Genomic DNA, 12474 nt, shown 5'->3' with positions numbered 1-12474 from the left:
AGAGAGAGAGAGAGAGAGAGAGAGGAGCGCGCGAGCGCGGAGCAAGAGATGATGAAAGTTTAAAAAATCAGATAAAGAGATTACCCTTGCCAGTATAAATCAACTTGAACACAGTCATTTTGAATTCTCCAAAAGCCAAACTACAATGAATAGTATATACACTTCTTTTGCCTGACAACTAGTACAAAGTCTTCTCTGATATACCACCCAATTCACTCTAAAACAAACTAAGTTGGTAGTTTATATACAGCCTTTGAAAATATATGCATCCTTTAAAGAAATACCTAATATGTACAGAGTAATACAATACTGTTTTTCACAAGGCTTTATTGCCTTAATGATTTTTCCTTTCTCAGCAATTTTAAGTACTCTCAACCATTAAGGAGTCTCAAAACAAAAGAAAATTACAGAAGAAAATGAAAATAGAAGCAAACGCATATTTTTGAAACACTTTGTATCTGGGTATCCACAGCCCAGGCAGACGATTAAAGCTCCATGAAAAATCAAAAACAGGTTGTGGTTTTTGCAAGATGCTATTAATATTGTTGAATATGCATGGTTGCAGAACAATATGATCACAGCTTAGCTTAGAAGAAACAATTACTTACCAGGAATATCAGCCTGATCAATCTGGGCCATAGTTATTAAGTGTCTGTTGATCAATTCCTGAACACAATAAGTCAAGTTTTGAACATTATAATTCAGCTCATCATTTTTGATGAGTTAACAGTACATTGTGTTTGAAATAACAACTACTTGTACTAAAACAGAGAGTTGATGCAAGAGTTCATGGGGATGGGGCGGGGAGGAGGAGAACAGTGACCTGAAAGTGCTAAGGACAAAATACACAAATTCTTGCAGGAAGGAGCTGCAGAAACCACAATAGCTAGAGCTAGCATTGACAGAGGCATCTACCATAGTAAAACTGAAATTAATAACAGTCACAGCCAGCCCTCAGAGAAGGGCTCAGTAACTAACATCTGCACATACTTTCATTTCAGTGAAAGACTTTAAAACTGGATAGGATTACAGCTTAAGCTTCTCATGCTACACGAACGAACTGACGCACACCAAAACAATACACAAGTGGTAAGAATACTTAGCTGAATAGCAAATCATGGCATGGAGATTAGATTGCAGCTATGTAAGTTGTAACACGCCCCCACCCTCTGTTGTACTCCTTTACAGGGCTTGATATTTTTTTTAATTCTCCACAGGGAAAACTGTCTACACAGATTTTGAGTGACTATTTCTCTTCTACTATCAGCAATTTTCTAGTTCTTGCAAAGATGTGATTTTCCTTTAAATTCTCTATCATCTTACCTGTCTGAGCTCATCTGCCATAAAGAAGGAAGGTGCATTTGCTTTTGGCTGCATGTAAGCAACATGAGGTGCAGCTGGATGGTAAATGTGGTAGTTTGGAAATACCTGAAAACAACACATTTTAAGAAGCAGTTTAAAATCCTTAAGGATACAAGAAACAAAGTGTTTTGTCACCCTTTTAGTTTGAACTACTGAACCATGAAATCTTTATCCACAGTATTTATTCCAAATATACATTACAATTTCCTTATGTAATATTAACTACTAAAGATTTCAAGGGGGTGTGTGTGTGTGTGTGCGTTTGCACGTTGTATGTAGTTAGTTTAACATTTTTAATTGCCTTTTCCCCTCTACTATAAATGTAAGAGTTACTTAACCTATCAGAAGAAAAAAAGCAATCTGAATTTTTTATCTTTTCTCATTATGTATGTATCCACCGAGATATACAAAATGCTTCCTTTCCCTTGCTGTAAAAAAATGAAACTCTACACAGAGATAAGTGAAAAACACATTAAAAATTCTATAGTCCTTAAATTTCAGTTATTTTGGAGAACAATTACAATAATTAAAAAGCCAGATCTCCATACAGAATAAAGGTTTCAGAGTGTTAACAATAATCTCTGCAGTATTAACCAATTCAGCATTTGGAAATCCCATACACTTGTGTATCAAAAACAAACATACCATTCCCGTGAGAGGTGCTGGAGTTGTATCAGTGTAGAAGTATGTTGTTCCACCCACTGTTTCCTTCTGGATCACCTGGCCAGTAGATGGAGGCTGAGAGACAGCATTAGCGACAGAAGCAGAGGCACTAGTAGGCACCATATAGTTTGCTGGGTTAGGAGTATGACTTCTTCTTCGAGGAGCAGGAGATGTATGAGGAGTTATTTTGGGAGAATGAAGAGGAGAAGATCCTGCAGACAGGGACATTCCTTAAAGAAACACAAGAAGACAGTCTTGATCAAATCTGTCAAAAAATAGCAATTGATAAAAAACAGCCTTCACTACTGATGATATTTTGAGCAGGTGAGATGCTTAAGGATTGCTACATCTATATGAAGACTTAAAAGGTAAAAAATTAAGAGCAAGACTGAACAGATACATTTTCCCAAAAATCTTTACTTAGTTCAGAGAGAAAGGGCTTGGGAATTTATCATCTATGCATGAAGAACTGGAACGAAAGACACAGAAGTAGTAGAAAAGGAGAAATTAATCAAATTAGTGCTGTGTCTAGAAGAGAGTTTATTAAACTGCAAAAATATAAAATATTAATGACTATGTAAGTGCTTATGTAACAGTTACATGAGCAGTCAATGGTGTTTGCCAAGCTGTAACACACCTTCACCTGATTACACATGTACCTTTCACTAGAACCAACTCCACGGCTATGAATATGAGAATTAGATCTCCAGACAATACAGCACACAAATAAGCAATACACAATATGCTACTTTTAGTAATTCCAGAGGTGAAATTATTTAGTTTCCTATAATTATTACATTTTTAAAAAATCATACTCCAAGAGATCTATTTGACATCCAAAGATTGGTAACTTCTCAGAACATGAAGTGTGTTAGGCATTCATGCTGAGACTGCAAAATTTATTTAAAATTATTTTATTGACTGGTGTTCACCCTCAACATTAGGCAGGCAACTCAACTGAAACTTGAGAAGCTCAGCTTCTAAACAAAGTACAACAGTGGGGGGAAAACAAAGACAACTTCTTCTGCACACACACCTTCTAGTTACTGAAACCCAGTTTACTTAGTTCAAGAGTCATTGTACACAGAATTCCCAGATATGGTTATTTATAGAAGTTTAGATGTCAAGGAAAACTTACGGGGTGAGGAAGATATTACCCTTCAGAAAACTCCTAGTATTACTAGTAGAAGATCCTAGATATCTAGATATTCAGATTAATATAAAAGAGAGCATCTATGAAACATATTGTTGCTTAGTTCAGATTGGGATGTACTTTCTCCTCTTTAACAGTCAGAATCATATTAGTCACACTAAATTCTTTTTTTGAAAGTATATAAGAAACACAACTTTCATACTTAATGTTCTACGGACAGCTGAGAATTCTTCTCTAATTAAGAATTCAGTTAGTTGGTACTCAGCCATTTGCACAAATTTCTTCCATTTATACTAACCAGAGCTTATACAAGGAAGTAATTCAAGCAAATACCCGAGTAATAAAAACAAAAACAACCTGGAGCTAGTTTAGTTACTTCAATCAAGTTACTGTATGGAGAGTTCTCAATATGCATCATCAGTAACGTATAGGAGTGTTTTTACATTCGCATCTTCTCTACAGTAGTCACATCCACCTTACATTAACTTTTTTTTTCCTAAACAAACTCAAAAGCAAATAAATATGTTAGTATTAACAGTCTACTCAGTAGTTAGAGAAAAATGATTTGAAGATACACTATCCTAATGATATTAACTGAATATTAGCGACCTTTCATTTAGCTCCAATCATTTACTTCTTTGACATCTCAAAAACTATGTATATTAATTCAGCACAATTATCTCTCTTGTTCTTGAACAGTGAATAGTTCCAACAAAACAAAAAAGATTTTTTTTAATGTAAACCATAAGAAAATCTTATGCTGTTCTCTTTAGTTGGGTCTCTTCAGTTATTTATTCTTTTTATTAAAAAATCCATATAACATATAAGAATATGAAAATTATAAAAATAATGTCTAGACTTTTATGGACCAGAACTTTACATTAATAAAAGTACGTGTGTGTGTGTACACACACCTTACAGATAAGCAGTATTGTGGAATAATTGCTTGCTGATTAGTGTTATTAACTTAAAAAAATGTGAATTATAATAATAGGCACTTCTGAATGTTTCATTCTTAAAGCAATGGTAACCTAAGTAGTCTCCTAAAAATCTATTTACAGATCAACTGTATGACTGTAAAATGTTATGCATTGTGATACCACTGGTTTATGCTACAAAAGAAAGTTTCCAATAAGGTAGAAGTTGCCTTCAGTGACTAACAGTTAAATATTTCAATAGCTACTACATAGATGGTTACATTTTCAATAAGACTAAAACATGAATACATTCTTAATCTACTGTGAGAAAAGGGCACTTTCACAGGTTTTGTTTGATTCAGTGGAAGTTTATAACTGAAATGTATACAAATCAGCTGGGCTACAACACAAATACTTTTTTTAAAAAACCCACAGGAATCCAATAAGCGTTCTATACATACTTGCTTACCTTTGCCTACACATTTACTCATCTACAATCATATCTATGCCTCAGACTCATAACACATTCAGAGGTCAAAAATTAAACATTTACCATTTTATTACTACAATGCTTTTTACTTCACAGATATTCTAGACAACAAGGTATGTTCTAAGGAATGACTAAACAAAGTAAATAACGCTTCTTTTAAGCAGCATCCTTAAATTCACTACATATTTTTATTATAAGCTCTCTATCAGGTCATTAGCATTATAGCTGTGTATTTCCAAGTTAATAAAATCTGCTTAATGCCCTAAACAACTTTAGAGTCATTAAGATTTTCCTCCTCAATTTTATTTGGGATAAAACTGATTTTACAATCTTTGCCTTCTTCCTGTCTTGTATTTTTCTGACATGACTGTAAAACTTTCTCAGCAGAGCAGAGGCCAGAACAAGCACTTGGTGCATTAGGTTACTCAAACCAACACAGCTGAAAGTGCTCTATTTCTAGCTGAAGTCAGGAGCTCTGAGAACTACACTCACATAGCCAGTCATCAATGGAGATGTGACAACTGGACACAAGCATATCACCTTCACACTCTGGGCTCCTAAGCCCACAGGTTCAGACTGGCAGGAGAAATGGGATCTCTTACAGTCTGCATAAGCTCAGAGCTTGTCTTGGACTAAACATTGAAGCAACAGCAATTCGCTGTCATTTCCATTGCTGAAAAGGCATTACCTTTCAGCTGTAACCTAGCTTAAGCAAACCCAAGCCAGACAGACTTTTTCTGCTGGGGGCTTTACATCTGTTCTCTCTCTCAAGTTTAACACAGCAAAGATGCCTTACCACTTCAATGACATTCATGAATTTTTTTCATATGCTTTCCTGCATATTTCAATGTCACTATTACTCTGAAGCTGCGACACAGAACTGGATAAGCTAAGCTTGTTAGCAAAAGCACTGTTTTGAAGATTGTCAACAACTCACTAAATTTCCCATACAAATGATAAAGAGGATGTGTTTGCTAGGAAGGGAATGGAAGGAGCAAAAACAGGGTATTATCCAGGGGAGCTTAAGGAAAGAAGGTTTGGAGAGGGTGAAGGAGATCAGTTCAAAGATCTTCAATAGGACAATTTTCTCCAGCTATTTGTGTAAGTCACATTTTATCTCAGTATGTTTTTGTATCCTATTAAAGGTTACTGAGATGAAGACTGACTCTCTGAGATTATGCCAGAAAGCACTTACCTAAGTAAAAGGTAAGTAAGTAAGGTAAGTTTACATGTAAAAGTAGGAGTAACCTTCTTCCATGCTATGCCCTAATGAATATGTCAGGTATGGATACAAGAAGTTATCAATTAAAGTATGCTAGGTTTCAGTTGTCATTTTTTCCTGTATTTCTACAGTACTGTTGATAGGCTGAACAAATATTTTTCCAGGGACAATCAATTGTATGAAGAGTTATCTATTAAATACTACGTGTTAAAAGTGGTTTTGATTTACACCTACCTTTAGGGAAATATCAGAGATGCAAAAGAACTTATTTTTTTCCATCCTTGAGATAGAAATCAAAGGATTGTTATGAGTGAATTAAACTATGGAACTTTTAATAAATTATTGCTACCACATTTCTTTATTTCTTACAGAATACTTATTTCCTCCAGTACTCCATAAGCTACTAAAAGCAATCTTAACCTTGTGCAAATGCTTAAATCTTACATGTGTTTCCTGAAAGTTATTCTACTGGAGAATATACACCATTTAACTGGAAGGATACTTACCTTTATTTAAATGAAAATTCTTATACTCTTTACATGGGTTTCACTTGAATTTGTTTTCATTTATTGAAAGCTAACAGATCCCAACGATAATTTTTAATTAAAATTTCAGAACATATTTAATTTTTTTTTAATTCCGTTATCCAGTGTGACCTAAATGGTGAATTTTCCCTACACATAAACACTGCTTTCTTATTTAAGAGCCTAATCTTTTAGAAAGAGTACCTCCTAACTCACCTTGAGGGACAGAAGTTTTTGTGGATGTAAACTATTGACCGCTAAACCATCTAAATAAAAAATAAATGTCTGAGTATTATTTACACAGGACATTTAGGTTCAGATAATCCTGCACTCAGTGTAGAGAAATTGAGAGCACCCAGCCCATATCCTTACTCCAAACTATATTCTATTTTTAATTATACAGAAAGAGCAGGGAAACAAGCCAACTTCACCTGAAGTTAGCTCTTGTAAATACTCCCCCGTCCCTTTCATCCATAAACAATAGTATTTGAACCTAGATAGTTTCCAACATTGGCATCCCTATTTCTAGGAGCTCAAATTGTCCTATGAATTTCTTTCATCAACAGTGTTACTTATCCTTTCAAGTATTACTTACAGATAGTAAAGAAATTGGACTGTGAAGGATCCCTCCGAGACCCCACTGGACACTTTCCAAAAGTAGATCATTTTACTGAATTCTATTTAATCCTTTATACACTTTTCAACTCAGGTGACAAGGCTGAGAAGCATATAAACACAACAGTTTTCCAATAAGACTGTACAGCACAATATAATATGAATCAGACAGTACTGCAACATGTTCATCTGGTCAGCAGAAGCATCAATTACTTTCCTAGCCTGTTTTGATAGTTATAACATACAAGCTAAGTGCTGGCTTCTTTCTCACTGACACTGAGATTTATCCCCTGGCATCAGGAAAGACTGAAGTTCAGTTTAATAGATGGTAATTGCCAATACCTGTTATAAAAAACCAAACAATTATCATATTTGCCTCTCTGCCTTTTGGCAGCTACTTAATGCTTCCTTTCTGCCGCAAGAGATTGCCAAAGGTTTAAGTACATACAGAAACTTGGTAAAGGATCTGTGATGTGTAATATCCAGCCCTGCTGATGGTTATCTTAAAACTATTCCATGTTTGTTTTTAAAAAACTTATTAGAATTAAGCTAACTTTTGAAGATCCAAAGTCCTACAGATGCATGAAGAGCTTGAACTTTTTAAGTGTAAAAAAAAAAAGTCACTCAGAATTGTATGGCTGCATGGAACACATTTTAGTAAGAGTCTTAAATGTGAGAAATAATCAAATTGGTCTTACAAGTTAGATTACATCCAACAGATACAATAACAACAAACACTATTTTGCAAGCCAAATTATTTTAGAAAAAGTTTATCTTCCACTTTGTTTTTCACTAAGATTTTTAAGTTCTCATATTCTCGTTAACATTGAATATAATTACTACTAGATTATATACTCTAGAAACAAATCAAAAGAGGAGATCAATGTGTGGTAATCAGAGCACATATCTATTGTAGACTGCACTGCATTTCTAGGCAAGGGGTAGCTTAAATTATCTTAATGTACTGCTCTGGCAAAGAATGCATAGAGCACAGTATGTGATAACTCAGCATCCCTTTTCCCCAAAAAAGATCAGAGCAAAAGTTAGGCTGAGTTAATTTCAGTGTTGAATAAACAGGTTTCACAGCCTGCAGTGTGATTTCGGTAATACTGGAAGGTAAATCTTAAGTTTCTGCACTTTTATATGCTAGAAGACTGTCAAAAGAACTAAACCAGGAGATGGCTACACTTACACCCAATAAAACTGATCACTACCATGTTATGTTTAACATTAAGTTAAAAGAAGCAACCGTACTGCAAATCATTACTTTCAACTTACCTGGTGCTAGTCCAGCAGTAGCAGGACTTCCCATGGAGGGGTGAGAGAACAAGGCTTGAGAGAAGGCAGACATACTTGACTGGGATACATTACTCAGCCTGGAGGTTGATCCTCCTTTAGGAATAAACTCACTTGCAGAAGGATTCGGTGTCTGTTTAAAAACAAATGTAAATTAGATATTTATTTTAAATGTGAAAAGGTGGACAGTGCCTATTTGGTAGAAAATACTTTCTAGGCAAGTCTATCAAGTGAAGGGGATATTTTTAAGTTACATACAGCTTGCTAATAACACCAGCAGATACTAGAAGCTGGTCTGCATGAACAAATTTAAATGGGTTTCCAGCTTACGTCTGAAATAGCATTAGCAAGCTTTCCATATGAACAGCTGATGTATGAGTTCATACAAACACTTGGCAAAAGACTTTCCATAAGCATTACATTACAAAGTTGGAGAACATACTTGACACCGCGAAAGCCTTCCCACTGCTGCACAGACTGTTACTACCTGAGTTTAGAGTTTTCATATCAAAATAAGTAGCAGTTTCAAATTAATACAGTAAAAATTATTCCTACTAAAGAAGTCATCCCTGCCTCTATTTCAGAGAGGCCTAAAGGTTCCTTTTTTTGTGAAGTTAACTTCTGTTTTAATTACCAATTCCATTTCTGTAGGAGCTTTAACGATGAGGTTTAATTTGGTACCACAGAAGCAAATAGCAGCAGAGTGACCATCAAACATTCAGTATTTGTTAGTACATAAAACCTATCACACAACCAACTTTTAATTTCTATTAAAATCTGTGCACAGGGTTTTGTAGTTTGGGGTGTATGTGTCTGTTTTGGGGTAGGGAAGGTTGAAAAAAAATCCTAATTAGAGCTCAAAAGGCAAAAAGCTTATTATTGGACAGTCAATTACAAAATACATTCATGAACGAAAAATGAAATTAAGACAAAAAATAAAACCAATTATTACACAAACACACTGAAGATTATTAACTGTCAAGGTTAAGTTTATTAAGTAATCTTCAGAGTACCTCTCAAAAGTGTCTAAACAAAAGAGGTAAAATGAGAAGAGTAGTAACAACTCCCTACAGACAAAGGATACTGTTATACTAATCCATTTATTTTTTTTTAAAGCAAAATAAACTGGATCACTTTGGTTTTGTGCAATTTTAAAATGACTACATAAATCAACTGTTTATTAAAATACCAATATTGATTTTTACCAGTATGAATAAAGTGGCATCAGAGAGGTTAAGTAAGTGCCAAATTAGAAAGGAAGTGTGACAACAAAACACTAATTTAGACAGTGAAGAAAAGTATTGAAAAGTATTCCTTTTTGTGTTAATTTTAGTATCTTTATTTGAATAGTTCAGCCATATATAATAGTATCAATGTACTTCAAAGGACTGGAAAGGAAAGAGGATTCTAAAAAGCTGTAAAACTAAAGAAGATGCTCAGGTTTAAAAGTGAATAGCAAGAATATTCACTTGTAATCACACAGTAAATTTCAGCTGCTAACCATCTTATGATGCTACATATTAGTCATTCCACACATGCATGTGTCTGAATATTCAAAGAACAGTTTTAAACAAATATGTAGACTGGTGAAGTAAAACAGATTTAACATGGGCAAAAAGTTCATAAGAATCTTCAACCACATTTAGTTACAGAAAATTTGCCAAGGTATACACTAATGCAGCAAAACAAGTGGTAAATTGCATTATACAGACTGAAAACAAATACAAAAACTCGAAGGCTAAATATTCTGGATTTATCTGAATTTTAGGTACAGGAATAACTAAGAGAATGGTGTTCCTCAAGATAAAATCTGGCAAGCAACAATTCAGCCAAATTGGCACTGAGACTGAAGAAAATGACAGAGGTGGTAAAGAGCCAAGTAGAATTTGTCCAGATAGCGATAAGGCTGAAAAGTCATTATCAGCCAAAACAATTGGAAGAATAAGGGACAGAATTTGTACCATCTTGCTAAAAGCACATAATTTCAAAAAACTAGGATATCCACGTTCTTCCACTGAAGAAACTAGCCATGACACATCCACAGATCTACCACAGCTAAATATTGTGTCAGCTAGGCGACAAGGGCAGGACATCATTCTGTATTACGTTTAAATTTCCCACAAGCCCAGCTTTAAAACAAATTTCACTTAATTAGACATTAATTGTTCCTCCCAGTAATTTATCCACGCTAGATCAGGCTTAAAATTTTAAGTCTGAATAAATCAGGATTGGTAAAAAAAAAAAAAGAAAGAGAGAGAAATCAGATATTGAAGACTTTTAATAAACCTTGAGACTAATTAAAAGAATGGAGACGCAGGAAATACTTAGAGGACGTGTAATGAATTATGCAATACTGTGATGTTAAAAACAAAAGCAGTGAATGTACTTTCTAAAGCCATAACAAGAAACACAAAGGCTGCAAGCACTGTCCGCACTATGCAACAAACTAAAGACTGTATTATCAGTTTCAAATGCAAATGTCCTATAAAAAGGCACATACAACATTATTTCAAAATGTTAATTAACAAGTTTTCAACAAACAGCATTAAACAGAAACAAGTACAGCTGTGTCAGCAGTGTTAATTTTTTCTAGCAACCCACCTAAAGTAACTTCCAACTCATACATTTACTAAAATTATGACTATTCCTTTATCCTTTCAACCTGGCCACAGTTTAAATTTCATCCCCCTTCTTTCAGTATATTCATAAAAATACTGTCAAGCTAAAGCAGGGAAGCGACTTCCCTAGGCATTATCTGAACACCTGCATCATGCATTCTTACCAGGATGATTCCATGAAGAAATTTCACTAAAATACCCTATTTTCAGATTCTTTATGTCTGTGCTCTCTCAAAGAGAGAAGTCTCTTTTCAGTTAGCTTTGCAAAAAACCTTCCAAAGACAGACCATGCAACTGAATCCATCCAGCTCCACATACGATTTCTGTACCTCCATACATCAGAAAATGCAAAAAGTTATGCAACACATACAAATACAGTCCAAATGAAGAGTGAATTTAGTCATGATGCAATTAGTAAAGATGAAACCACAAGAGAAGTAAAAAAGGAGGGAGGACTATAAAAACTAATTTGTGTCACCATTCAGCCCAGAGTCTATCTGTAAAGTTTATAGAAAAGAAAATACAATTAAAATACAGTGTGGAGGGGCAGAAACAAATATTTTGTCGGTACCACCAAAAAGCAATTCAAGCCTCCTTAAAGGAAGGTGCAGATGAAAGCAAAGAGCAAGTCAAGGACCTCAGCTGAAGACCATTGCTGGGAGGACTACACATTGGCAGGCAGCATTACTGGATGTTGAGGAGTTGCACGTACGAGCACATTTCTGTAGCCCAGAAGTAAGGTGAAAGTTCCTGTTTCAACAACTATTGATTTCAATACATATGCTTTTTTCCCTGCATTCCTCAATGATAAACTCCTAAGGCCCCACTGCTGCATTCATTCATAAATGAATCCTCAAAGCACCATGGAGTACTGAAGCACACTGTAACACAAGGATGCACCAGTTATGGAGCCTCTGGAAGGTCATGCAGGGATCCCACAGGAGTACTGGAAACCACCCTTCTCCCTCTCTCATTTTCAGTTAAGCATCTCAACACAGCACAGCAGCAAAGCCACCACTGCTGTTTCAGTGGCTGTAACACTACTCCCTTAGATCAGTCCTGGTCCCACATTCTATCAATGCCCAAAGCCAGCTACCTAAGGCAAAAAGTAGGCCAATTTCATTTTGGAAGAATGTGCTAATGTACTTACCATGCTAAAAACTGTATGCAAGCCTTTTTGTTCTCCTCTTATGTTCTCCTTCACCTCCAAATTCATGCTGATATGTTCTGACATGCCAAATTGCATAATCCTGTAATGGTTACAGAAAACCACCACTAAACTATACCCATGCTGTAAGCAGGGCAGTCCTTCACCAGTCTATTTTTGGCATAGTTTTCAGAATATCTCTTAGGAATCCAAAAACACGCAAAAGTGTTGCTTGGTTTCTTATGTGTCATTATTTTTGCTGGGCTTTGGAGTTTCTTTGTTGCTGTTTTATAATGGACAGATGTGCCATATGAGGAGCCTCACTTTACATAAAGAGCATCACCTCAATCCTTGTTTCCAGGAGGATTCCCTGGTAACTGTGACACCAGGGAAGGACACATCTGGGATGTCAGAGCAGTCCAGCTGATGCTGGAGGTCACCAAGAGCTTCAAAGCTGGGCTCTTTCC

General features: G+C 35.3%; 1 protein-coding gene across 1 annotated transcript in view; it reads right to left on the bottom strand.

Annotated features, from left to right (window-relative positions):
* Nucleotides 1-608: 608 nt before the first annotated feature.
* The window catches only part of LOC104546520 (PAB-dependent poly(A)-specific ribonuclease subunit PAN3-like), a gene marked incomplete at its 3' end in the record, with an annotated part of 38680 nt that continues 26814 nt past the window's right edge, over nucleotides 609-12474 (bottom strand). The window contains exons 6-9 of the mRNA XM_010191935.1: nucleotides 8225-8375; nucleotides 2008-2255; nucleotides 1324-1428; nucleotides 609-666 (exon numbers count right to left, since the gene is read on the bottom strand). Coding sequence (XP_010190237.1) covers nucleotides 609-666; nucleotides 1324-1428; nucleotides 2008-2255; nucleotides 8225-8375 — 562 coding nt within the window. The remainder of the gene's footprint in view (nucleotides 667-1323; nucleotides 1429-2007; nucleotides 2256-8224; nucleotides 8376-12474) is intronic.

This window comes from Mesitornis unicolor, unplaced genomic scaffold (genome assembly GCF_000695765.1).
Source record: "Mesitornis unicolor isolate BGI_N332 unplaced genomic scaffold, ASM69576v1 scaffold22069, whole genome shotgun sequence".
Lineage (NCBI taxonomy): Eukaryota > Metazoa > Chordata > Aves > Mesitornithiformes > Mesitornithidae > Mesitornis > Mesitornis unicolor.
This window is presented reverse-complemented; position numbering and strand designations above follow the sequence as displayed.